This window comes from Gopherus flavomarginatus, chromosome 24 (genome assembly GCF_025201925.1).
Source record: "Gopherus flavomarginatus isolate rGopFla2 chromosome 24, rGopFla2.mat.asm, whole genome shotgun sequence".
In the NCBI taxonomy this organism is placed as follows: domain Eukaryota; kingdom Metazoa; phylum Chordata; order Testudines; family Testudinidae; genus Gopherus; species Gopherus flavomarginatus.
The window spans coordinates 3,898,460-3,925,455 of record NC_066640.1 but is presented as its reverse complement, the minus strand read 5'-3'; the positions used below and the strand labels follow the sequence as shown (position 1 = coordinate 3,925,455).

General features: G+C 48.9%; 2 protein-coding genes across 8 annotated transcripts in view; one reads left to right on the top strand and one right to left on the bottom strand.

The window, feature by feature from the left end:
* Positions 1 to 5,049: 5,049 nt before the first annotated feature.
* LOC127040040 (uncharacterized) lies at positions 5,050 to 9,342 on the bottom strand. Its single transcript, XM_050933794.1, has 3 exons — positions 9,101 to 9,342; positions 5,311 to 7,419; positions 5,050 to 5,214 (listed from the first exon to the last, which is right to left on the bottom strand). Exons 1-2 carry the CDS (start codon positions 9,224 to 9,226, stop codon positions 6,301 to 6,303), a joined length of 1,245 nt encoding a protein of 414 aa, XP_050789751.1. The 5' UTR covers positions 9,227 to 9,342; the 3' UTR covers positions 5,050 to 5,214; positions 5,311 to 6,300.
* Positions 9,343 to 15,191: 5,849 nt separating this feature from the next.
* Positions 15,192 to 26,996, top strand: part of FZR1 (fizzy and cell division cycle 20 related 1) — a 36,754-nt gene continuing 24,949 nt past the window's right edge. For 2 of the 7 annotated variants that reach the window (XM_050933770.1, XM_050933768.1), the window contains exons 1-2: positions 15,192 to 15,294; positions 16,808 to 17,036. The gene's annotated coding sequence lies outside the window, so the exon portion shown is untranslated. Of the gene's footprint in view, positions 15,295 to 16,807; positions 17,037 to 17,062; positions 17,747 to 18,565; positions 18,678 to 26,996 lie in introns of those variants that run through there. The other 5 variants (XM_050933769.1, XM_050933767.1, XM_050933771.1 and 2 more) reach the window with 4 other exon arrangements.

Genomic DNA, 26,996 nt, shown 5'->3' with positions numbered 1-26,996 from the left:
ATCCCCCTGCACCCCTGTATGTTTGTGTCCCTGTACCGCCATACCCCCTGCACCCCTGTATGTTTGTGTCCCCTCTGCACCCCGATATCCCCCCGCACCCCCATATCCCACTGCACCCTCACATTCCCTCCCACCTTCAGCAATCTCCTGTCACCGCCCCCTTTCCTCTCTACATTTTCCTGCCCAGCTCCCTAACCATGGAGGGCACAGGATGACCATCTTCTCTAAGGGCAGCCTGGCTTCAGTCCCATTGGAAATGATGGAAGTTCCCTGCAATTGGAACAGGGAAATGACAGCCATCTTAACTGAGGGCAGGCTGTGGCTCTGGGCCTGCTGAAAGTAAAGGGAACTAAATGCATAATTCATGGAGTTTGACTGAGGAAATCAGGGGATCATGAGAAACTTAAAAGCAGCAAAGAATCCTGTGGCACCTTATAGACTAACAGACGTTTTGGAGCATGAGCTTTCGTGGGTGAATACCCACTTCGTCGGATGCATGAGAAACTTAAAATATTCCGACCCTCACAGTGATATTGTGGGAGCTGGTAGCTCTGAACTTATCTGAGTGATTTCTTTGCCCTTGGCACGTCTAAACTGTTGACCATAGGTTTGGCCAACAGAAATATGTCCTGATTTTTCATCTGTAATCCCCACGGAAACAGTTTTATTACAAACAAATAACCAATAAAAAGTAGCCTGTGAGCTCTGCGGGGCAGGACTCCTCTGTTACTCTATCTGTACACCACTCATCACTGGCAAGGGGGCATTTGGACCTGCTGCCTCTGACTAACCCTGGGCAGCACCTCTGCAACCCCAGTACCTGCTTTGGGCCTTCACCAAGGCCTCAGCCTGGGGAGTTGCCATGCTGGAGCTCCCCAGCTCCTCATGCCTTTCCCTAGCACTGCTCTGCCTCAGCTCCCCTGCTCAGCTCCCTGGCAGTCAGGTCCTCCTCTCTCCACAGCTAGAGAGAGACTGACCCAGCTCCTGGCTCACAGCCCTTTTCTAGGGCCAGCTGTCTTCTAATTGGGCATGGCCTCACCTATGGCCACCTTCCCAATCAGCCTTTTCTTCTCAGCTTTCAGCCCCAGCCCTCTCCAAGGGCTGCTTTTAACCCTTTCACAGGAGCGGGGTTACTGCCCCGCTACAATGGGATTCTTCCGTCCTAAGTGCAGGACTCTGCACTTGTCCTTGTTGAACCTCATCAGGTTTCTTTTGACCCAATCCTCCAATTTGTCTAGGTCACACTGGACCCAATCCCTACCCTCCAGAGTATCTACCTCTCCCCCCAGCTTAGTGTCATCCGCGGACTTGCTGAGGGCATAATCCATCCCCTCATCCAGATCATTAATGAAGATGTCTGGGAGCTGATCTTGTCCCTTTAGACGGAGGCAAAAAAACTGAGTTCTTCAGCTTTTTCCACATCCTCTGTCACTACGTTGCCTCCTCCATTCAGTAAGGGTCCCACGCGTTCCCTGACCTTCTTCTTGTTGCTAACATACCCGTCGAAACCCTTCTTGTTACCTTTCACAAGCTTATCTCCCACCTGGTAAGTCTTCCTGAGAATGTTACAGCCTGTGAGTGATGGCTGCTATGACTCTACAGGGACATGTGACCAGACCACATAATGCTGGACTCCATCTTGGGATGTCAGTATTTTTTCACCAAGTTTGGAACGAAGGGTTCCCGCCATATGCAAAAGCTATATAAGGCTGAGAGTGACATCATCTGGGCTTCTTCACTCCCCACACAAGAAGACTCCTGGAAACACCTGAGGCACAAAGACTGAACTGGGGGAAGTGCTGGACCCAGGCTAATGGGATTTCTAGCCTGTGAATGAGATACCTGGGGATTGCAAGCTGTAAAGTGCAGCTTGCTCCTTAAGAATCAGCAACCTGCTTGTATCATCTCTTAGGGTGAGAATCTACTAATTCATGTCCAATCTATCCAGTATATTAAGCGTCGTTTGCATTTTTTGTTTATCTGCTGGGTAATCTGCTTTGCTCTGTTTGTTATCCCTTATAGTCACTTTAAATCGATCTTTTGTAGTTAAACTTGTTTTTGTTTTAATCTAAACCGGTGAGCTTTGACTGGAGTGCTTGGGGAAAATCTCAGCTTAGTTACCACAAGTGTGCCTTGTTCTCTTCACACTGAGGGAGAGGCAGATCGGGTATCAAACCCATATACTAGCCAGGTTTGACCAGGGCAGGACAGTACTGCTCTGGGGTCCCGAGCTGGTGGTTAGAGAGCGTGTGTGTAACTGCAGCTGGGTGTGTCCCTATCTGTGTGAATGCTGGTGAAAGTGCAGGCTGGAGGGCTTTGCAGCTTGTCACAGCAGTACAGTGTGAGAGGGAGCCCAGGCTGGTGGGTCAGATGGCTCAATGGTACCCCAGTTACAGGTGGCACCCCAGGAGGAACCCGTCACACCGTGTATCTAAAGCACTCGTGTGACTGGCAGGGCCTTGGGGACACGTCAGGGAGCCATTCGTCCAGCCCCAAGAGAAGTCCTCTCAGCTGCTGACGCAGGGCTGGCAGGCTTAGGTGGAGGGTGAAAACTGCTGAACCATGGCTGCTGTGCGAGAGCCAGGAGCCTGGGGAAGGAAGTAAAGTGCGGAGGGGGTGCTGGAGTTTCCCCGAACTGTACGGTCCAGAGATTCATAGAGTTAAAGGCCCAAAGGGACCATTAGCTCATCGGACCTCCTCTATGTCACAGGCCATGGAATTCTCCATTACCCCTACACTGAACCCAATAACGTGTATTAAGCTAAAGCATCTCTTCCAGAGAGGCATCCAGTCAAGGCTTCTTTGACTCAAAGAACCAGTCAGACTCCTGGATTTTTCCACTCTACGTAATGCAAGGGCCTGACTTTGCTAACCACATCACCTGCCACTCTAATAGCATGCACTTCAGTAACTCAGCCAGAGGTTAGGGGCCTATTTCAGGAGCGGGCAGGTGAGGTTCTGTGGCCTGCAATGTGCAAGACATCAGACTAGATGATTCATAGACTCTAGGACTGGAAGGGACCTCAAGAGGTCATCGAGTCCAGTCCCCTGCACTCGTGGCAGGACCAAATACTGTCTAGACCATCCTGGATAGACATTTCTCTAACCTACTCTTAAATATCTCCAGAGATGGAGATTCCACAACCTCCCTAGGCAATTTATTCCAGTGTTTAACTACCCTGACAGTTAGGAACTTTTTCCTAATGTCCAACCTAAACCTCCCTTGCTGCAGTTTAAGCCCACTGCTTCTTGTTCTATCCTTAGAGGCTAAGATGAACAAGTTTTCTCCCTCCTCCTTATGACACCCTTTTAGATACCTTAAATCTGCTGTCATGTCCCCTCTCAGTCTTCTCTTTTCCAAACTAAACAAACCCAGTTCTTTCAGCCTTCCTTCATAGGTCATGTTCTCTAGACCTTTAATCATTCTTGCTGCTCTTCTCTGGACCCTCTCCAATTTCTCCACATCTTTCTTGAAATACGGTGCCCAGAACTGGACACACTCCAGTTGAGGCCTAACCAGTGCAGAGTAGAGCGGAAGAATGACTTCTCGTGTCTTGCTCACAACACACTTTTTAATGCATCCCAGAATCACGTTTGCTTTTTTTGGAACAGCATCACACTGTTGACTCATATTTAGCCTGCGGTCCACTATAACCCCTAGATCCCTTTCTGCCGTACTCCTTCCTAGACACTCTTCCCTTTCTGCATGTGTGAAACTGATCGTTCCTTCCTAAGTGGAGCACTTTGCATTTGTCTTTGTTAAACTTCATCCGGTTTACCTCAGACCATTTCTCCAATTTGTCCAGATCATTTTGAATTATGACTCTGTCCTCCAAAGCAGTTGCAATCCCTCCCAATTTGGTATCATCTGCAAACTTAATAAGTATACTTTCTATGCCAACATCTAAGTCATTGATTAAGATATTGAACAGAGCCGGTCCCAAAACAGACCCCTGCGGAACCCCACTTGTTATACCTTTCCAGCAGGATTGGGAACCATTAATAACTACTCTCTGAGTACGGTTATCCAGCCAGTTATGCACCCACCTTACTGTAGCCCCATCTAAATTGTATTTGCCTAGTTTATCGATAAGAATATCATGCGAGACTGTACCAAATGCCTTACTAAGGTCTAGGTATACCACATCCACTGCTTTTCCCTTATCCTAAGGCTCGTTATCCTATCAAAGAAAGCTATCCAATTGGTTTGACACGATTTGTTCTTTACAAATCCATGCTGGCTATTCCCTCTCACCTTACCACCTTCCAGTTCTTTCTGACTTCAAGTCTATGAGCAGACAAATATCCGGTCATGTTTTAAAAATCAAAGACTCCAACCCTGGTGGCTTAAGGCTTGGACTCAGTGGGTCTGTCCATGCATATGTGTAACTCTTTGCAGGCTCAGGGCCACAGGTAGGCAGAATGTAGTTATCTCATTGGAATTTGTCTGGATACTCAGGTTAACGCCCTTGCTACATGCACAGCCCTTCAGACACAGATATTGCTAAAGTCCCAAATTCTTGTTTTCAGATTGTAGGAGTAAAACACTAGATTTCCACAAAACAAGTGAGTTCTGGACAGCAGGCAGAAACGTGGGGGTATGGAAACGACTGAGTCTATTAGTGTCCCCCCAGGAATGATGATGCTAGGCAGCGTGACTGGCAAAACAGGAGCTGGGTGTCAGCAGAAGCAGAACCACAGATGTGTGCAGCTAAACTCAGCCCTGATGCAAATGGGAGTCACTCCACTGAAGGCAATGAAGTTGTACTCGCTGGAGGCCCAGTTGAATCTGGCCCACGATGTTGTTTGTTGTTATTTCCTTCATCACGTGATTTCACCTGGAGGCAGCATCTCTGAAGAGGTTCCGCCATGCCAGGCAGATACCTTTGTGGAAAACCACTACCTCCTAAAGTGACCCCAGGGCTTTTCCCACCCGCCGCTGTCTCAGCTTCTGTGCTCCTGAAGGGGGCCAGGCTGGAGAGCTACAGTGACTCACCGAGACACCACGTGCACAGGCAGCCCCAGCGCGGCTCTGCCGACATTCCTCAGCATTAGACAGGAACTTCAGCCTCAGGCTGGGAAGGTATTTCAGCCACCTGAGGGACGTGGAGGTTATGCAGTCTAGTGGGTAGGGTGCTAGCCTGGGAATCCTTGACTGCTGGATTCTTACCCCAGCTCTGCTGCTGGCCTCAGGCAAGTCACTTCCCCTCCCACCTCAAAGACTCATAGACTTTAAGGTCAGAAGGGACCAATATGATCATCTAGTCTGACCTCCTGCACAAAGCAGGCCACAGAACCCTACCCATCCACCTTGTATGCATCTTGCCTGTTCAGACAGTAGGTGACCAGATGAGAGGAAGAAAATATCGGGACACATGAGGGGTGGGGGGGTCCGCCGGCGGAGGGGGAAAAAAAGCCAAATGCTGCCGGCGGAGTGAAATCTCGGGATGCGGGACAAACACCTACATATCGGGACAGCCCCGATTTTATCGGGACGTCTAGTCACCCTATCAGCCAGTGAGCTCATCAGGGCAGGGACTGGCATCTCTGGGTCCTGTCCTCGGCTGGGGCCTCCAGATGCTATTGTGATTCAGACAATAGTGCCTATTCCAACCTTTGGCCTTTCTGCTGATGTGTTTCTGGAGCACCCATCACCACGGCATCTAGGCGCTTGCTTCTGAGGCTGCCCATGCAGGTGACACTGGGCCAACAGGAACAGTAGCACTGGGTGAAGGACGCCTGTCTGCTGAACTGAGATCCACCCACCTTTTCCCACAGGCCACTGAGAACTCAGCAGCTGGTAACTTTCCCTGACTGCCAGCCTGCAGCCCAGGCTGGCTTCATACCAGGGACATGACAGGCTCCGTGTCCTTTCCCCATCGCCCTGAGCTACTGAGCCCGACTTATTTGTGAAGAAAGCAAAAAAAATATGCACCGCTCTTTCTGTCCAAACTTAGACCCCCTGTTTTATTTACATCTCACAGACCACGACACAAGATCGTCTAAACTCTGGCAGAATCCAAAGGCATGAAATCCATCCCGCTGCCTGGCAGCACCACAGCGAAGACTGGTGTAGCACAATGCGGCCGACCTCCTCTAGACTGGAACTGGTGACTGAGCTGAGAAGGGCTGGCTCCTTCCCAAGCCCCCAAGCCACCTTTATTCCACGGAAAAGGCTCTGCAGTATGTGGCAGTGCACAGTTCCCATTCAGTAGCCTTTGATTGCTGGGGCAATGTTAGACGTACTAGAGTTACTGAAAGTTTGAGAGCTGGAGCGCACGTGGCATTGCTTTGAAGCAATCAGCCTTCTCCGTAGCTTTCAAAGTATTCGCACATCAGCTCTCGCACTTCCTCAGCGCTGCTGTCGTCCATGGACACGGGCACAGGCTGGCAGGGCTTTGAGAACTCGGCGGGCTCTAGCACCTCCAGCCACTCATCATTGAAGGGGCTGTCGTGGGCCTCGCACACGTTGTGCAGGGTGCAACAGGCGAGGATGACTGTGGGCAGCAGGTCCAGGCTGCAGTCGTCACATTTCAGGAGGAACTGCCACCGGGCCTTGAGGCGCAGGAAGGCATTCTCGATCACGCTGTGGGCTCGCTTCAGGCGATAGTTGAACTGGAGCTGCTGTGGGGTGAGGGTGCCGTCTTCTGGGTAAGGCTTGAGGATCCAGTCCCGCAGCGGGTAAGAGGCATCTCCCAACAGGACATACCTTTGTGCCCTCCCCATGAAATGTTTCGGGGGGGTTGGGAAGAGGCGGCCCTCCCTGGCTAACACCCACAAGCTGGAGTTTTCCAGGACAGTGCTGTTCGCCATGCTGCCAGGGAAGCCGGCGCAGATGTCCCAGAACTGACCCAGCCCATCCACCGTGGCCTGCGTGAGGACAGAATGCCAGCGCTGGCTGTTGCAGTAGTCGGCACCGAGGTGCGCAGGGGCATGGATGGGGACATGGAGGCTGTCCAAGGCACCGATGCAGTGTGGGAATCCCCAGCGGGCACTGAAGATGCGCACCATGTTCTCCAGCTCCTGCTCGCTGGGCAGCCGGAGGTAGAGCGGCTTCAGCAGCAGCACAATGGCGTAGCTGACCTCCTTGACACAGTTCTGCACTGTGGACGGACCCACCCCAAAGAGGGGGCTGATTGTCTGGTACTCTACATTGGTGGCCAGGTGCCAAACGGCCACGGCTACCCGCTGCTCCAGAGGCAGCATGGGGTGGGGCTGGGTACTCGGGTGGGACAGCTTGGGTCGCAGCTGGTTGCAGACATAGAAGAAGGTCTCCTTGGACATTCGGAATTTCTCCAGCCAGTCCCGAGGCTGGAAGTCTTTCAGGACCACCTGTTCCCACCAGTCAGCGTTCCGGAAGCTGGGCCATGAGCGTGGGTGGAAGTAACAGCTAGATCTCCTCCGGCGGGCAATCAGCAGCTGAAATTTGACAATTACAGGCATGAGGCAGCATTTCCTTCCAGACACGTATACTGGAATGTGAGAATGCTCAGCACTGTTACAGCACTGCATCTACAACCAACCAATGTGCTGCACAGACAATCAATTCATCCTCTCCGCATCCCTGGGTATTGGGTCAGCATCATCCCTACTGGACACAGGGGGAAAACTGACACAAGGTGTTAAGTGACTTGCTCAAGGTCACCCAGTTAGTCACTGAGTTGACTTTGGTGCTCAGCCATCCCTGGCACTCAGCCCAGCCCCCTGTATCAGGCTGTCTACATGAATGCCAAGCTAATACTGAATTGAATGAGTGTCTGGCCTAGTGGGTGGTGCACTGGACACCTGGGTTCTCTTCCTGGGTCCACCACTAACCTACTGGGTGACTTTGAGCAAGTCATTTTGCCTATTGGTGCCTCAGTTTCCCCACCTGTAAAATGAGGACAATGATACTGACCTCCTTGGTAAAGCACTTTGAGATCCATGGATGAGGAGTGCTAGGTAAGAGCAGGGTATTATTACAGCCCTGTATCAGCTTTCACCCAATGAGTGTCAAAGGCCTGTGAGATACAACTTTTAGATAATGTTTTCACCTCTTAGCTCAGTTATACATACCCTGCCTCTCTCTCTTTCTGGGTAACTCCTTTAGCCCCGCTCCTCTCTCCGTCCCCAGCCCCCTTTGGGATGCACCACAGCCGCCGTTTACCAGCATGGAGCAGGCGAGGCAGGGTGTGAAACACAACACTGCAACCGACTGAGAACTCCAGGCGGGCAGGACGGCATCGCTACAGCTGGGTGACACTTGGAATTTCTCTTCTGCAGAAAATTTGAAAACATTTCATTCCGACTGGGGATGAAAAGTCAAAGTGGCCCACAAAATGAACTTTCTGGGGGGAAAACCCGTTTCGGGTCAATCGCAATGTTCCAGTTTCAACTTTTCCCACGTTTTGTACATTTTAATTTTGTTTTAACATTCAGGTTTAATCGCTCTTTTTAAATTGGATTATACAACAAAACAAAACAATCATTGGGTGACCAGACAGCAAGTGTGAAAAATCGTGACGGGGGGGGTAATAGGAGCCCCTATAAGAAAAAGACCCAAAAATCGGGACATCTGGTCACACTACGGTAACCGGCATTGGACCTGCCCATTCCACCCGGTAGCTGGGCTGGTGATTAGTAAGGAAGCCCTGAAGCTCTAGGAGACAGAAGGTGGCGGAAAGTCTTTATTCAGCCTCATGGTCCTGGCTGAGCTCGTGGATGGGAACGAAAGTCGAATATAACAGTGAAGGGGCTTTATTCTGCCTGCAGGGGTTGGTCCCCTCAGCCCAAGTTTTCTAGATGGGGGGTGGGGTTTAAAAGTGTTAAATTATTACACACACACCCCCAGATTTTCCTCCACTCTCCTTGTGCCCCATTTCCCTTCTCACCTCTTTGTACTCCATGTCCCCCCACTTCCGCCCCTAATCCTGGTACAGCCCCTGGCCTGGTCTCCCCCGTCCCCAGTCTGACCCCACAGCGGCCTGCCAGCGCGATCAGCCCGTAACTCAGCGCGACCCCCGCCGCCCAGATGCGCCACACCTGGATTCTCCCCGGGCCCTGCACCCGCACAGCTGAGCGCTCGGTGCCCGGACACCCCGGCCCCCGCCAAGGCCTTTACCGTCATCAGCCTCTTCTGTCTCTGCGTGTAGTACTGCCGCAGCCAGGCTGCCCGCTCCGCCCCGGCCCCCCGGCCGGCCATCTCCCGCCTCCTCCCCAGGCACAGCAGCACCAGCCACTCCCGCATTTTCAAATCCGGAGCCCGGCCCCCGCGGGAAGGGAACCGCCGCAGCAGCCCGGGCGAGGGGCGGAGAAGGCGTCTCGCAAGCTGAGCTCCCTCTGCTGGGTCTCCGCCTCCCGCGCCGCCCGGGGACACGCCGCAGGCGCCTGCTTGGCACCCCCAGGGCTCGCCTGGCCAGGTGCCCTTTCGGGGGGCCGGACGCCCGCACGCTGCTGCGATGGTTGGGTTGCGAAGCCTGCAGGGAAGTCGAGCCCCCCCGTGGACATACAAGTATTTCTCCGGATGCTCCCGGGTAAATATTTATTTACAAAACCTAAATGGAGGCGTCAGCTCGCTGGCTGCTCCCATCTGAACACCGAGGCGATTTGTTTTTAAAAACCAAAGGGCTGGAGAGATGGACTTTGCAAAGCCTCTCCCGGCACAGGAGAGATGGGGCTCAGCTGCAAAGAAGGGGGAGGAGGGGGTTGCTCCTGGAGCAGCTAGATGCAGACAGACCCTGTGGTTCTCTCTGACTCTCTACCTTCCAAACTGACTCGTACACCAATGCTGCTTATAGGCATTAGACAGGATTTACCTAAATCCCGGCCTGAACAAAGGGTTAACGGAATGGATGGCTTGGAACGCTACAGTCTCAGTCTTGGGCAGCGCTCCTGCAAAGATTTATGCGTCTGCTTAATTTTAATCCTGACAGCTATCCTGAAACATCCTTGGGAGATCTTACTGTATTGAGTACATGTACCATGGACGGCCGGAGACAGTAAGTAATTTCATGGGGAAGGGTGACCAGAGCCCTCCAGGAACTAAGAACAGTGTGGGGGGTGGGGGGGAAGGGGGTTTGATTAGCCAAATTCACTCAGGTTGTAACACCTCCAGAGAGGTGCCACCACCTGGAGAGGCTGCATGGACTGATCCAGACTGGATTCTCCAGAGACCAACAGACAAAGAAAGGACTTTTGAATAAACAGCCTGAGTTTAAACTGACTTAGGACCTTCTGTGCATGGGGTGCCCCAATCCTTCCTAGAACAGGTTGGAAGTAGGGTGACCAGACAGCAAATGTGAAAAATCGGGACAGGGGGTGGGGGGTAATAGGAGCTTATATAAGAAAACGATCCAAAAATCGGATCTATAAAATCGGGACATCTGGTCACCCTAGTTGGAAGTCCTTCCATGAGTGAGGTCTGGGAAGCTTATTAGCAGGTTCGGGGGTTCTTCTAGTGTTTGAATATGTTTTCTTTGTAATGCTTTCACCTTATGAATAAATATGCTTGCTTGGGCTGAGTGAACCTTATAACCAACTGTGGACAATTAGAACTGTTCACAGACTCTGAGGAGAGAGCAAAGTGCAGACACTGGCCAGGTTAGGCTGTCTGGCTTGCTGGGGAACTCACCGTGTACCCAGGGGACTGTGCAGCCTGGAACAACCCAAGTCAGGAGAGAGGCTGGTGTCTGCCCAAGAGAGATGATGGCTGAGGAGCCAGGAACTGTGATGATTCCATCAAACTCAATGGGTCTGTTCTGAACTTTGTGGGTCGACTCATGTGCTTAAAGTTAATAACAAGAGTCTTTATAGGACTGGGCTTAAAATGCCTGTCTTGTATATTTCTGTTTTACTTCGCAGCTGCACAACCAGCGTCTGGATAAACTGTGAAATGCTAAAAACTGGTCATTGACTGAATCCTGATTAACGGAAGTGTTTAATTTGCAGCACAGCCTGAGAGAATTGTGAAGGATCCTATGCAAAAGAGAACATGGCACAATACCATGTTTTTCATTAACATTAATTTGGACGATGAGCTTTTCCTCGCCAGCCAATTCTGAATTCTAACAAATGAACAAGATCCAGTGTCTTGAAAGCGCATGTTTCTGGATGACCAGAAGAGCAAGTTCCCAGTCCCAATTTCTTTCCCAGTGCAAAGTATAATATAATGCAGCGTCCATGGACATAGTGTCCTTCCAAGTGCCTCAGGGTATGTTGTAAACTCCACATACTTGTATCATGTCTTTCATCTTCCAGGGGGTTTACAAAGATTAAAGCAAAACAGTCAATTTTTTAAAAATGAGAGTAAAAGTAGTTTCTGGTCTCATCCCTCCCAAAGTGTGTGGCTTTGACATATCTTTTCCTCCCTCCCCCTTCTGCTCTGTGTAAACCCCACACAAATAAAAGGAGAATCTGACAAAGGCCCCAATTCTGCACGTGGATCCCCACCGGGCTTATGCAGAACCCTGCTCATTTCAGCAGGACTTCTCCCCTGTTCGAGAATGTATGTCCTGTTCACCCGAGGCTCCTACCTGATCAGTGGAAGTCAGGGCTTCCCTTGCCACCTACTCCTTCAAGGGACTGGGCTGGGCCAGGCAAAGAGGAGGAAGGAAGGGCTGTCTGATTTTTGATCTCCTGGCCCTTGCTGCTAAGCTTTGTTTTCAGCTGGCCTCAGGTGCCTAGGCAGCCAAATGGGCCCTGAAGTGCTGCCCAGGATAGAAGGAGATGAGAACACACTGCAACTGGAACTTGGATCCTGATTTCTGCCCACCCCATCTACCAGAGCTCAGATAGTGATTTCTTTCCTTCCCCTGACCTGCACACAGAATGCACGCCCTAAATCTCCTCCTGATCTGCACCGAGAATTCATATCCCAATTCCCCTTCGGCTTGCACCCAGAACTTGGATTTTGATTCCTCCCAACTGGCTTGCAGATTCTCCCCTGAAACGTACATGCAGAACCCAGATCCAAATTACCTCCTACCTCATGACTTGCACAGAACCCAGACCCTAATCCTCACTCAGAATTTGGATATCATCTCTCCCCCCTCCTCTCTCTAATGCACCTAGAATTTGGGAAAGAGTAGGGTTGAGTGCGACAGCATCAGATCATGCAGCTGTACATATTAGGGACTGGGATATCATGGTGGTTCTAAGTCACATGAATTATTTTAAATGAATAAACAGTTTTCTCTGATTTATTAATCATCAAGGCTAAGGCACTGGCTGGCTTTTGGGTCTTGAGTAAGGATCTGAATTTGAGTAACTGCCAGAGCTTGGGTGTCAGTCCTTTATTAAATATGGAAACCATATTGGTTCAGTTTATTGATCAGAGCAATAAAAAGAACTCAAGCAAAACCAAAATAATTTCCAGCGCATCTTCTGTAGTCAGTGTAATGCTAGCATATGGCAGAGACTAGCATAGCTACTCTGCTATAAAAGAATGTAGAGGTTACAGATCTATATTGTTTGGGCATATAAAATATTTCACCTCTTTTCACCCCCATACATTTACCAAACCCAGCCAGAGCCATCTTGACACAACAGGTCACTGACTATTTTGATCCTGAAATTCACCACCTGGCTCACAGCTGGGGACTGTGAGGAATCCTGGCTGAGCTCAGCCCTGGACCTTGTGCACTGACTCCTGCTGGAGGAGGCTGATACTTGAGGAGCTAAGAGTTTCCACTACAGCCACTTCTCTTATACCCGCCCTTTTAGCACCCACTGCTGGCAATGTCTGCAAACCAGTGCTGTGAGTTCCTTCACAGGTAGCACTTTTACCGCATTCCCTATGTGGCCTCCTGCAGGAAAAGGATAGTGGTCCAGTAGCTAGCTGTCCCTCACTGCCTTCACACCAGCTCCATCCCCATACAGCGCCTCTTGATGGGGGAGGCGGAGACCAGCAGCCTCTGCTGGCTACAGAATGTATGACAGAAAGCTAAGCCCAAATTCCTGAGCTGCAGGCTATTCCAGGTCTGGCTGGGAGCATCATGGGAAAGCAGCTAATAATTTCTGAAATTCACTGTAAAATTGCCAGTGTTGGCAGTCCTGAAATTCTTCTTGGATTCTGAGCTCTCAGGAAAACTTGCTTTGACATCAGAAGCCAAAACCGTGCCAGTATGAACTTTCAGAGCACAGGGAATGAAGATGCACCGTCCCTCTCATTTTAGATCATTAGATAGGCATTCACCATACGATACTTAAAGAGAGACGGAGGTTTTCAGTGTCACAGCATCACGGATGTCATATAGCTGTGCCTGGAGGGACTTTTTGCTACATTGCACTGAGCACCAACATGGGGTTTCCCACAGATCGCATACAGCCAAAGAAGATGGCAGCATCTTGCAGAATTGCCAACCCCAAGCATTCAAAAATCATGAGTCGTGTCCTAACCCATCATGAGATTGGCTCAAAATTCATGAGATTTTAATAATAAATATTGGGTTCTTTTTATTTGTTTTCAGGTTTCTGATTCTTTAAGGTTCTCTCAGGTCACATTTTCCCCTTTTTCCTCTATAATCCTGATCACTATAAACTTACTGCAAAAAAATAAATACAGCTGAGATTTTCATGTAATCATGTGACTGCAGAAACAGGCCCTTTCGGAAACAAATATTGGCGAGTTGCAATAAAATCATAAGAGCTGATAACACTGGGTCTGCTGCGCAAAGCTAGATCTTCTGGCGCCTCCCTGCACAGATACATCAGGTACTGGTATATGCCATGGATGGGCTGTCGAGTAACCATTCCTCCAGGCTTTTGCAGGAGCAGCGCACGCACCAGTGCCAGGCGCTGTGAAAGGCCAGTTGCCAATGCCAGGGAGGGAGACTGGGTGGTAGAATACAACCCCTGCTCTCAGACCTCTGCTATGTCCACACAGGCCTGGCTCTGCTTTTATAAATTGGGCCCAGCCAGCAACATGAGCAGGGGGCATCACCTGGCGGTTCTCATTACTGCCTCACCGGCACTATGGCAACCATGCCATGGAGATGATGCTGAATTGTGTAATAGTTCTCAATAGGCCACCCTCATCCCTGCCAGGCCCCAAACCCAGTGATGGGCCCACAACCCCCTGCCAGCCCCTCACACCCACAACTCCCCACCCCACTGAACCCACCCCCCAGTCCCACAACACCCCAACCCCACTCCCCTGAACCCACAATGGCACCCCAGTTTTCTAACTCTCCAACTCCCCTGCAACCCCCCAAACCCACCCCGGGGCCCACAATGCCCTGACAGGCCCCCCAAACCCACATCCAGCCCCATAACCTCTGCCAGACCCCTGAACCCACCCCCCAGCCCCACCCCCCTGAACCCACAATGGCACCCCAGTCCTCCAACCCCCAACTCCCCTACAACCCCCCAAACCTACCCCAGGGCCCACAACGCCCCCACAGGCCCCCAAACCCACATCTGGCCCCATAACCTCAGCCAGCCCCCTGTACCCACCCCCCAGCCCCACAACACCCCAACCCCACCCCCTGAACCCACAATGGCACCCCAGTCCTCCAACCCCCAACTCCCCTACAACCCCCCAAACCTACCCCAGGGCCCACAACGCCCCGACAGGTACCCAAACCCACATCCGGCCCCATAACCTCCGCCAGCCCCGTGAACCCACCCCCCAGCCCCACAACACCCCAAGCCCACCCCCCTGAACCCACAATGGCACCCCAGTTCTCTAACCCCCCAACTCCCCTGCAACCCCCCAAACCCACCCCAGGGCCCACAATGCCCCGACAGGCTCCCAAAGCCACATCCGGCCCCATCACCTCTGCCAGCCCCCAGAATCCACCTCCCAGCCCCACCCCCCTGAACCCACAATGGCACCCCAGTCCTCCAACCCAACAACTCCCCTCCAGCTCCCCCAAACCAACCCCCATCCCTACAACCCCCAAACCCACATCCAGCCCCATAACCTCTGCCAGCCCCCTAAACCCACCACCCTCCGCCAGCCCCCCAACCTCCCACCAGGCCCCAAACTCCAGCCCAGGCCCGAACCCATCCCCCAGAAACTCTCCCCCCTCCCCCTGCCCCCGGGCGGAAAGACTTTAAATGGAGGCCCTGCCCCTGCCTCGGCCCGGCGCCGCTAGGCCTCAGTGGTTGCTATGGGCAACGAGCGTATCTCCTCCTTCCTGTATTGATTCGAATGGGGCGAGGGGGAGGAGGCTCCCGTGATGCACCGCGCGGGGAGGGGCGGGGCCGCCCGGAGCGCAGGGGCCGGGCAGGAGCGGCCGCCATATTGGGGAGCGCTGAGGGCTGAGGCCGGCGGAGAGTGACAGGAGGAGGCGGAGCAGCGGCCGGGCTGGCTGGGTAGGTGAGGGGCTGCGCCCGGCTGTCTCCGGGGGGTGCGGGCCTTGGGGGGCGGAGGGGCCCGGGTCTCCCTCCCGTGGGGGCTCGGGCCTTGGGGGGCGGAGGGGCCCGGGTCTCCCTCCCGTGGGGGCTCGGGCCTTGGGGGGCGGAGGGGCCCGGGTCTCCCTCCCGTGGGGGCTCGGGCCTTGGGGGGCGGAGGGGCCCGGGTCTCCCTCCCGTGGGGGCTCGGGCCTTGGGGGGCGGAGGGGCCCGGGTCTCCCTCCCGTGGGGGCTCGGGCCTTGGGGGGCGGAGGGGCCCGGGTCTCCCTCCCGTGGGGGCTCGGGCCTTGGGGGGCGGAGGGGCCCGGGTCCCCCTCCCGTGGGGGCTCGGGCCTTGGGGGGCGGAGGGGCCCGGGTCCCCCTCCCGTGGGGGCTCGGGCCTTGGGGGGCGGAGGGGCCCGGGTCCCCCTCCCGTGGGGGCTCGGGCCTTGGGGGGCGGAGGGGCCCGGGTCCCCCTCCCGTGGGGGCTCGGGCCTTGGGGGGCGGAGGGGCCCGGGTCCCCTCCCTTGGGGGCTCGGGCCTTGGGGGGCGGAGGGGCTCGGGACCCCCCTCACCGCGGGGGCGCAGGGCTCGGGCCTTGGGGGGCGGAGGGGCCCGGGTCTCCCTCCCGTGGGGGCTCGGGCCTTGGGGGGCGGAGGGGCTCGGGACCCCCTCACCGCGGGGGCGCAGGGCTCTTTGATCTGTGTGCTGGGGGGTGTAGATCCAGGTTAGCCCCTCTCCCCACCTAAATCAGGGCTCGGCTTGGGGGGAGCGAAAGGGGTCACTTGAGCCAGTGCCCTGAGCTCCGGGCCCCCAGGCAGGTGAAATGGGTGGAGTGGGGCCCCAGCAAACATGATGTAGGGGGCCCACGGGTTTCTTTTCGGGGGCCTAGCCAGCCCTCCCCTCGACCTGACTCTGGGCACTGTTTGGCAGGCAGATGTGCACAGGGCCTCCTTATTCAGGTTGGCTTTACACAGATCTGTTCCAGCGGAGCTAATGCAGTGCCCTGTCGTACTTTGGGGATGATTTATTTAAGATTTAAAATGTACAGAAGTAGTTCTCATCTCTTTAAGGTAGGGCTGTCAAGTAATTAAAAATAATAATTGTGATTAATCCTGTTGTTAATAACAGAATACCATTTTTTAAAAAAAAATTGGATGCTTTCTGCATTTTCAAATATTGATTTCTATTACAACACAGAATACAAAGTGTACAGTGTTCACTTTGTTTATTTTTGATTACAAATATTTGCTGTAAAAACAAAAGAAATAGTATTTTTCAGTTCACTTCATACAAGTATTGTAGTGCAATCTCTTTATCATGAAAGTTGAACTTACAAATGTAGAATTATGTGCAAAAAATGCATTAAAAATAAAACAATATAAAATATTAGTCTACAAGTCTACTCAGTCCTACTTCTTGTTTAGCCAATTACTCAGACAGACAAGTTTGTTTACATTTACAGAAGATAATGCTGCCCACTTCTTGTTTACAGTGTCACCTGAAAGTGAGAACGGGCATTCACATGGCACTGTTTTAGCCGGCGTTGCAAGATAGTTACATGCCAGATGTGCTAAAGATTCATATGTCCCTTCATCTTCAGCAACCATTCCAGATGACATGCATCCATGCTGATGACAGGTTCTACTCAATAACGATTCAAAGCAGTGCAGACTGATGCATGCTCACTTTCATCATCTTGAGTCCGATGCTACCAGCAGAAGGTTGATTTTCTTTTTTTTTTTTGGTGGTTCAGGTTCTGTTGTTTCCATATCGCAGTGTTGCTCTTTTAAGACTTCTGAAAGCATGCTCCACACCTCGTCCCTCTCAGATTTTGGAAAGCACTTCAGAGTCTTAAACCTTAGGTTGAGTGCAGTAGCTATCTGTAGAAATCTCGCATTGGTACCTTCTTTGCGTTTTGTCAAATCGGCATGAAAGTGTTCTTAAAACGAACAGCATGTGCTGGGTCATCATCCGAGATTGCTATAACGTGAAATATACTCGCAGAATGCGAGTAGACGTACTAGTCTCCCTTGAGGAGTTCAGTCAAAATTTTACGCTTAATTTTTTTTTAACAAGCCTCATCCGCATGGAAGCATGTCCTGTGGAATGGTGGCTGAAGCATGAAAGGGCATATGAATGTTTATCATATCTGGCACATAAATACCTTGTAATAGCGGCTACAAAAGTGCCATGCAAACGTCTGTTCTCACTTTCAGGTGACATTGTAAATAAGCAGGCAGCTTTATCTCCCTTAAATGTAAACAAACTTGTTTGTATTAGCGATTGGCTGAATAAGAATTAGGACTGAGTGGACTTGTAGGCTCTGAAGTTTTACATTGTTTTGTTTTGAGTGCTGCTATGTAACAAAAAAATCTACATTTGTAAGTTACATTTTCACCATAAGGAGATTGCACTGCAGTACTTGTATGAGGTGAATATTATTTCTTTTGTCATTTTTACAGTGCAAATATTTGTAATAAAAATAATATAAAATGAGCACTGTGCACTTCGTATTCTGTGTTGTAATTAAAATCCAATATATTTGAAAATGTAGAAAAACATCCAAAATATGTAATACATTTCAATTGGTATTCTATTGTTTAACAGTGTGATTAAAATGGTGATTAATCACAATCAATTTTTGTAATCCCGATTTAATTTTTTTTAGTTAATCACGAGTTAACTGCATTAATTGACAGCCCTACTTTACGGTAATCAACAAGACTTTCGGCTATAAGGTTGCACTATGTATCTGAATGTTTTCTTTAAATGTGCTTATTTCCTGTTCACATCAGCTGCTTGTGAATGTGTTTTTGGAAGGGGTTTGGTGTCAATGATAGTCAAACTGAGTTTAAGAAAGGGTTGATTTTGACTAGTGTGTCAACACTATTTTCAAACATGGATCCTTGTGTATTGAGCCTGGGAGCCAAAAATTGTTTTCTTGCATTTTCAGCATCCTCTGTGAAATGAATGTGTCCAGGTGCTGGTGTGACAAGTGTCCCTGTTATGAAAAATAGCAACACATTTGGCACTGTCTGTCAGTTTAGTTGGCCATCTTGGCAGAAAGACCAAGACTGGACTGGGCAATTGGGGACTGAATTTTCTCCTTAGACCTAGTGATGGGGCAGTGTGAGGGAAACTTGTGCTACTGCTGCCTGTACTGTATCAATTCTACAAATAGAGGATTCTGCTCTCCAAGAGTATCAAGCCAGCACCATGCAATAACACAAAACTATTTCCTTTTTTATAGGGATGCTGTCAAAGTGGATAGGCTCAAAATTTAATCTTGCTTAAAAACAGCTGTTAAAAATTGTCACACTGGAATATCTATTAGTCTCCTTAAGAAGGGCAGCACGCTTAAGGTATGTCTTCACTAGCAACGTTAAAGTGCTGCTGTGGCAGCGTTTTAACATGGCTGTGTAGTTGCGGCACCAGTGTTAGGAGAGAGCTCTCCCAGTGCTGTAAAAAACCCACCCCCATGAGCGGAGTAGCTCCCAGCACTGCTGCACTGTCTACACTACCACTTTACAGCACTGAAATTTGCAGTGCACAGGGATGTTGTTGTTGTTTTTTTCCCACACCCCTGAGCGAGACAGTTTCAGCGCTGTAAAGTGGCAGTGTAGACGAGGTCTTAGTGTGTTAGATTTGCTTGTCTGCATGCATGTGTCTTCTGCTGTTCTCATTTCTACCCTAATCGGTCCTTGTGAACAATGGTTTTGATATTGAAATGTACTACAAGAATCCAGACAGGTCCTTGAGCAGATATATGGTGCATCCATGTTACTAAGGGAATGAAATATGGTATACGTACATCTAAACCAAAACAAAGCTAATAGACTTCTATTTTGAGGCCTCCCTACCCAGCCAATGTACCTCAGCCCCACTTGGAAAGAGTCTCTGTTAGAAGCGAAAAGGGTAATTCAGTTTCTGTGGCCTCTTCAATCCTTGGTTTCATTGCCAAAACTGCTAACAATGGTGGTAATTGTGATGGTTGTTTTCGTGAGGTGAACACTTGTCAGCTGGGAACTAGACCCAAATTCAGTTTCCATATACCACTGGACAGCCATCAGAAGACAACAACATAGTGTCATTAGCCCCTAGGCTGTATATAAACAAGCAACCTAGAGGGAAAGGACTCTCTAGCTTTTCCAGACCTGAAGAAGAGCTCTGCGTAAGCTTGACAGCTTGCTTCTTTCACCAGTGGAGGATGTTACTTCACACACCTGGTCTCTCTAGCTTATCGTCAGTCTCCTTACTAACCATTCTCCCCCTTTCATTTGTTTTAAGATTAGAATGTTTTTTTTTAGGAGGTGGTGCACAAGTTCTGTAACTCATAGCTCTAGAAGTCCTAAACTCAGCTTCTTTTATTTTACGGTAGATGGAGAGTCTTCCTTTGGAATAGTCACTAAAACTAAATGAAACCTCTTAGATAGATTTTGGAGGAATTTGACAAAGCCCCAATCTTAACATTTTATTCTTTAAATTAATTGTACTTGATTTGTAGCTCTCTGAAGGCACTGTGCTCACTTTCCTGGGGAGAAGTGCTGAGTGTTATTGAAATAGTGTGTTTGATGCTAGCACAGTGCTTCATGCTTAAGAGTTCATCACTAATAGTAATTCCCATCCTGATAAGTTTCTCACATTTAAAAATTGTGTTTTATGTACAAATAGAATTTTGTGAACTTGTGGGTTAGGGCTGCTGCATTTATATAAATGCTGTGATTTATGGTTTTTCTTTATGGCTGGGACTGGATTGTATTCTAAGTAGTTAAAACATCAGGTGTGTTCTGTTTTTTTGTTTTAGTTTTTTTATGGCTTGCTTTTCGGCAACATTCTACAAGAATTACAGACTTGGTGCATTTTACAGTTTTGGTTTAGATTTGCAGGTGTCTGGTAAGACTCAATTACAATACAGCAGACTTGTTTTCTTAGGATAGCACTGTTAACAGTTCCATGTACTTTTTTCCTCAGAGAATCATAGAATATCAGGGTTGGAAGGGATCTCAGGTCATCTAGTCCAGCCCCCTGCTCAAAGCAGGACCAATTCCCAACTAAATCATCCCAGCCAGGGCTTTGTCAAGCCTGACCTTAAAAACCGCTAAGGAAGGAGATTCCACCACCTCCCTAGGGAACCCATTCCAGTGCTTCACCACCCTCCTAGTGAAAAAGTTTTTCCTAATATCCAACCTAAACCACCCCCAATGCAACTTGAGACCATTACTTCTTGTTCTGTCATCTGCTTCCACTGAGAACAGTCTAGATCCATCCTCTTTGGAACCCCCCTTCAGGTAGTTGAAAGCAGCTATCATATCCCCCCTCATTCTTCTCCAGACTAAACAATCCCAGTTCCCCGAGCCTGTCCTCATAAGTCATGTGCTCCAGCCCCCTGATCATTTTTGTTGCCCTCCGCTGGACTCTTTTTTTTTTTTTTTTTTTTTCCAATTTTTTCACATTCTTCTTGTAGTGTGGGACCAAAACTGGACATAGTACTCCAGATGAGGCCTCACCAATAGAGGGGAATGATCACGTTCCTCAGTCTGCTGGCAATGCCCCTACTTATACAGCCCAAAATGCTGTTAGCCTTCTTGGCAACAAGGGCACACTGTTGACTCCTATCCATGAAGCATTAGAAAACAAAAAGTACAAAATATAATTGTCTGGATAAAAACTCTTGTAGTGCCTTCATGGTGCTCATTTTTTACAGTATATGCATGTGAGTATTTGGGATAACAGTACAATTAGACACATGGGGCTTGTACATAAGACTGCATGTGGCAGTTGTGGTGTAAAAGAAACATATATCAGGAGATTCCAGTAAAGCAAGATAATGTAGTCCTGGAATGTACAGGCCAGGAGACAATGTTTCCTTCAAAACATGACATCTCTAGGATGCGTGGTTATCCATGCAGTAACTGTTTTTTCCCTCAACGTCTGTCAAAAGTGCTACTTGAGTATTAGTGTACACAATCAGCCAGATCCCCTTGGATAAATGGGATTGTACTGTATACAGTAGAACCGCAGAGTTACGAACACCTCCGGAATGGAGGTTGGTTGTAATCTGAACAAAACATTATGTTCTTTTAAAAGCTTAGAACATAAGGACGGCCATACTGGGTCAGAGCAAAGGTCCATCTAGCAGAGTATCCCGTCTTCTGACAGTGGCCAATGCCAGGTGCCCCAGAGGGAATGAACAGAACAGGTAATCAAGTGATCCATCCTGTCGCCCATTCCCAGCTTCTGGCAAACAGAGGCTAGGGACACAATCCCTGCCCATCCTGGCTAATAGCCATTGATGGACCTGTCCTCCATGAAATTATCTAGATCTTTTTTGAACCCTGTCATTGTCTTGGCCTTCAGAACATCCTCTGGCAAGGAGTTCCACTAGCTTACTGTGTGTTGTGTGAAAAAAGACTTCCTTTTGGTTGTTTTAAACCTGCTGCCTATTAGTTTCATTTGGGATTATGAGAAGTAGTGAACAACATGTCCTTATCTACTTTCTCTACACCAGTCATGATTTTATAGACCTCTATCATATCCCCCCTTAGTCATCCCTTTTCCAAGCCAAAACGTCCCAGTCTTATTAATCTTCCTCATACAGAAGCCATTCCATACCCCTAATCATTTTTGTTGCCCTTTTCTGAACCTTTTTCAAGTCCAATATTTTTTTTTTTTTTTTAAGATGAGGCGACCACATCTGCACGCAGTATTCAAGGTGTGGGTGTACCATGGATTTATATAGAGGCAATATATTTTTTGTCTTATTAAGAAAGGGATGGATAATGATTCCGAACATCCTGTTCGCTTTTTTGACTGCTGCTGCACAGAACGTTGACTTAATACAGCTTTGAAACTTTACAATGCAGAAGAAAACTGCTGCTTTTAAGATCTTAATTTAAATGAAAGAAGCACAGAAACAGTTCCCTTACCTTGTCAAATCTTTTTTAAAATTTTCCCTTTTTTTTTTTTATTAGTTTGTTTGACTATACAGTATTTGCAGGGTGGTGTGAGTTTTTTGGGTCTCTGCTGCCTGATTGAGTACTTCCAGTTCCAAATGAGGTGTGTGGTTGACCAGTCAGTTTGTAAGTCTGGTGTTGATAACTGTGCGTTTCTACTATACAACAAACACAAATTCTGTAGAATTTGGTGGTCTATGACCAAACAAGAACCACATCATCAGTTTGTTTTTATTTATCTTGTGTCATTACTCACAAAACTTTCATTTCCTTTTTTCTGCCCAGTGGCTTATGCAAAATGTGTGTGTGGGAGGTATTTAAGTTCATTTCCTAATGGATAGGTGTCAGTATAAGTAAAAAAAAAAAAAAAAACATTGCTATGACATTTGGCACCTCACCTCCTGTGCTGGCAGTCTCAGCAAGGCCAAGGATTGAAGGGACATAAAAACTGCACTATAGAGGTACAGTGATGGAGCAGCGCAAGAGATGCTTGGATTGGCGTTTCCCACATTGTATCTCTTTTATAGGACTTACCAGTCTGGTTGCATTTACTTATGACATGGGTGGAGAGGCCTTTTTAGGTAGTGATGCTTCTTAGCTGAGCTTAGTGAGAAGTCAGACAGGACCCTGAGGCTCTATGCCACTTTGATGAATGGGGGCTGTGAGACATCAACAGAAAGTGAAGACGCTTGGCTAGTTCTTCAAGGTGTTTCCCCTTTCAGACCAGCATTGCTTTGATCTTTGCTGAGCTCAGCATGAGCCAGCAGCTCATCATGTAATAGCTGACTTCTTATAGGCACTGCAATGTTCTAGTGGCGGTTCGTTCATCAGTTGAGAATGAGATGTGTTATTGTGTCATCTGCATACTATTGACAGCTGAGCCCATAGCATCTTGCTATCTCTTGTCAGTAAGAGGAGAGCTCTGCAAAACTGCTGATATCCACTTTATATCCATGGACCATGTTTGCAGATCGCAGATTGGATCCAGATACAAATTTTGTATCCATTGCAGGGCTCTATTTGTGAGACTCGGCAGGTGAGGGCCTCTGGAGAGGAGGAGCAGTTACCTATCCATGCTGAACTCTGCTGGAGAGTGATGACTGGAGTCATGGTAGTGCAGGATCACCTACTCCTGTTGTGTTCTGTAGGTGGGTTAGCCGTACCTTTTGGTGCAATGTGTTAGAGACTACAGAGAGGTCCAGCACTGTGGGCATGGAAATATTGCCTGTGCCCATGGCCATAAGAAGGCTGTCTCTTCGGCATCACTGGAGCTGCCTCTGTGCTGTGCCCTGGCTGTGAGGCATCCAGGATGTTCGCTGACGTCACGTGTGGCTGAAGCTTGTTGTTGTTTATAGATCGTTTAATTTATGCTGAAGCCTGGGTATTTCTTTAGAGCAGCGGTTTTCAAACTTCGGGTTGAGTCATGGCATGTCAGATGTTAAAAGTCCTGTTGGTGGTGCTGCCCAGCTAAGGCAGGCTACAGCGTACCTGTTCCGCCACTGTGCTGCGCTCCGAAAGCAGCCAGCAGCAGGTCCGGCTTCTAGGCAGGGGGGTCATGGGGCCTGTGGGTGAGAGTCACGTGAAGCCACTTGTGCACTTCTGCCCAGGAGCTGGACCTGCTTCTCGCCACTTCCAGGGCGCAGCGCGGTCTGTGGCACCAGGACAGGCTGGAAGCCTGCCTCTGCACCCCGGCTGCGCCACTGACTGGGAGCTGCCAGAGTTAAATCTGCGCCCCAACCCCCTGCCTCAGCCCTGGAACCCCTTCATCCCCAGCCCAGAGCCCTGACTCCCACCTGGAGCCCCTCTCCTGCTCCCCAAACCCCTCATCCCTGGCCCCAGCCAGAGCCCCCTCCCACTCCCTGAACCCCTCATCCCCAGCTCTGCTGGGTCGCAGGTATCAACAATTTTCTTCTACTGGGTCCCCAGAAAAAAAGTTTTAAAACCACTGCTTTAGAGTATCAATTATGAAGACTCATAAGTGTAATGAACCAATTTCAGATTTAAGACTGATTGATAAAAGAATATCTCCATTGACTAGTGTAAATCCAATATATTTTATTAGCAGAATTTTTCTTTTCTTATAAAACTTGGTTTAAACAATATGGAGCCAGTTTTCAGTTAAACATAATTTTGTATCTTTATTATTAATAATATTTTATTAAATCACTCACTAGTTGAGATCTTGTTGGCTGTATTCAGCCTATGATGACTTTTTATGTCCAGTTTCTAAAAATATAAGAGACAGGAGTCAGTAATGACCTGACACAATCTACCACCACTCTTACTAATGTATGCAGTTTAGCCTATTTATTCCAGTTACCTTGCTACACCTTCTTTCATCTTGTTGTCTGGTCAGAGTCTTGATTGTAGATAGCATTGTCTAGTGATTTAAAACACGGGATTGGGAGCCTGGAGACTTGAGTTGAACTCTGCTGTGCGTGACCTTGGGCAAATCACTTAACCTCTTTCATACTCAGTTTTTTTTCTCAGTAAACTATGGAAATCCTATTTTGGTGTAAAGTTCTTTGGGAGCTTCAGATGAGATTTTAGATTTCTTTCTAATATTTTAGTATAAATCTTGAATAAAATTAAACACACTAATCCAAGCCGAGAGCAGCTTTTCTGATTTTTTTTGAACTTTTAAAAAAGCTCTGATTTTGCTATAAAAATTCTTGGGATGTAAACTGCAAAACATGCTTCTCTTGAAAATTATAATCTGAAGAACAATGCATGTTGGTATATACTCTAATGGGCTGGAGTATTTATTTTTACTAATTAAGCAACTGTTAACTTGTACCCAGGGTGACCGGCGCTGCATATGAAAAATGAGTATTGAATTCACTGGTGGCATTATTATAACCTTTTTTCCTCTAGTGGCAAAAAAGAAGCATAAACTGTAGTTAAAACAGACAGCTTCAACTATTTGAGAAGGCTCTTTCTTAACTTAAAATCTGACTGCAATTTCATCTTAACTTTCTTCTGCAAGAAATATGTAATTCTATAGTCAAAGACATTGAATTATGATCCTTTTTCATTAGTATGAAGATCACTTAAAATATTCTAGATCAGGAAAAAGAATATCCATGCATTTAAAACTTTTTCCAATGGTATTCTGAATGCCAGTTTAACTAGTTGACAAAATAACTGCATTTGTTTGAATGCTGTTCTAATTACAGTAGAACTTCAGAGTTACGAACTCCTTGGGAATGGAGGTTGTTCATAATTCTGAACAAAACATTGTGGTGGTTTTTTCAAAAGTTTACAACTGAACATTGACTTAATACAGCTTTTAAACTTTACTATGCAGAAGAAAAACGCTGCTTTCCCTTTATATTTTTAGTCGCTTACTTTTAACACAGTACTGTATTTACTTCTCTCTCTCTCGCTGTCTCATTGTGTATTTGCGGTTCCAAATGGGATGTGTGGTTGACTAGTTTTGTTCATAACTCTGGTGTTCGTATCTACTGTATATGCCTTTCTGCCTTGTGGAATATGTATCCTGACACGTGGGCTGTATCTACCCTGGACTCTTTACTCCTGGGGGAATTCTGCGCCACTGCATGTGCGCAGAATTCATGTCCACTGCAGATTTCTTTGCTTCCCTGCAGAAAAATGACTTTTCTGACAGAAGCAAAGGGAAGCTGCAAGAGCAGTCACGCACCACTCCCCAGCAGTGCAGGTACATTGTTTAAGGCACCCAGAGCATCCAGCGGAGAGGTAAATCACCGTGTGGCTCCTACACTGAGCCAAGATCACCTTGCTAGTCCCATCTGAGCCGGAGGCAGGAGAGGACGGGACTTTCTCTTCTCCTGTAAGAAGTTGCTGGGGCTTTGTCAGCTCCACCTCAGAAACCTCCACCAGCTGCAGGAAGCTCAAATCCTCCTGATTCCTGTCCCCATCACTCCTCAGCTGTGGGGGGAGGGGTCATTGTATGGGGACCTGCTCCCTTATCCACCTAACCTCTGTCCATCCGGACCTCCCATACCCAGACACCCCTGCCAAGCCTCACCCAGTACATCCAGAACTCCCCTAGCCCTCTACACCTGAACCCCAGCCAGTGAACCTCCACCCCTGCATCTGGAGCCCCCCGGCACCCAGGCTCCCCTTCCTCTGGCCTCCCACTCCTGCACCCAGACCACCTCCCACTTCCTGCACTCAAACCGCTACCTTGATGCCCCACCTCCTGAACCACCTTGAGCCCCCACATATGGACCCCCATGCCACTGACCCCCAACTAGCTGCACCCAGATCTCTCAGCTGAGCCCCAACCACCTTCACCTGGAAGCCCCTGTGGAGTCCCATTGCGCCTAGAACCCCCTGCCCAACAAGCCTCTGTGCATCCAGATCCCCCTACACCTAGACCCCTCACACTTGGATCCTGCCTGATTGAGTCTGCTTTCCCCACACCTGTTGTGCCTGGTGCAGAGGGGCAGGGCTCCAGGTGTTTCTGGGGCAGGGGCAGGCCCAGGCCTTGTGCTGTGTCAGGGTTGGGTGCAGCCTCAGCACTGAGTCCATGTCCCAGGGTGGAGGGGTTGTAGGGAGATCTCCCACTTTTATGCATCCAGTGGCCTGTGCTCCCCACTGTCATGCTGGAGCCTCTGCATTTATTTACTGACAAATAAAGCTTGTAGAATTTTAAAATATTGTTTAGATTTTTTTATTTTTTGGTGCAGAATTCCCTCAGGAGTAACTCTTTAGCAATGTTGACGTTGGGTATCCGACACAGGT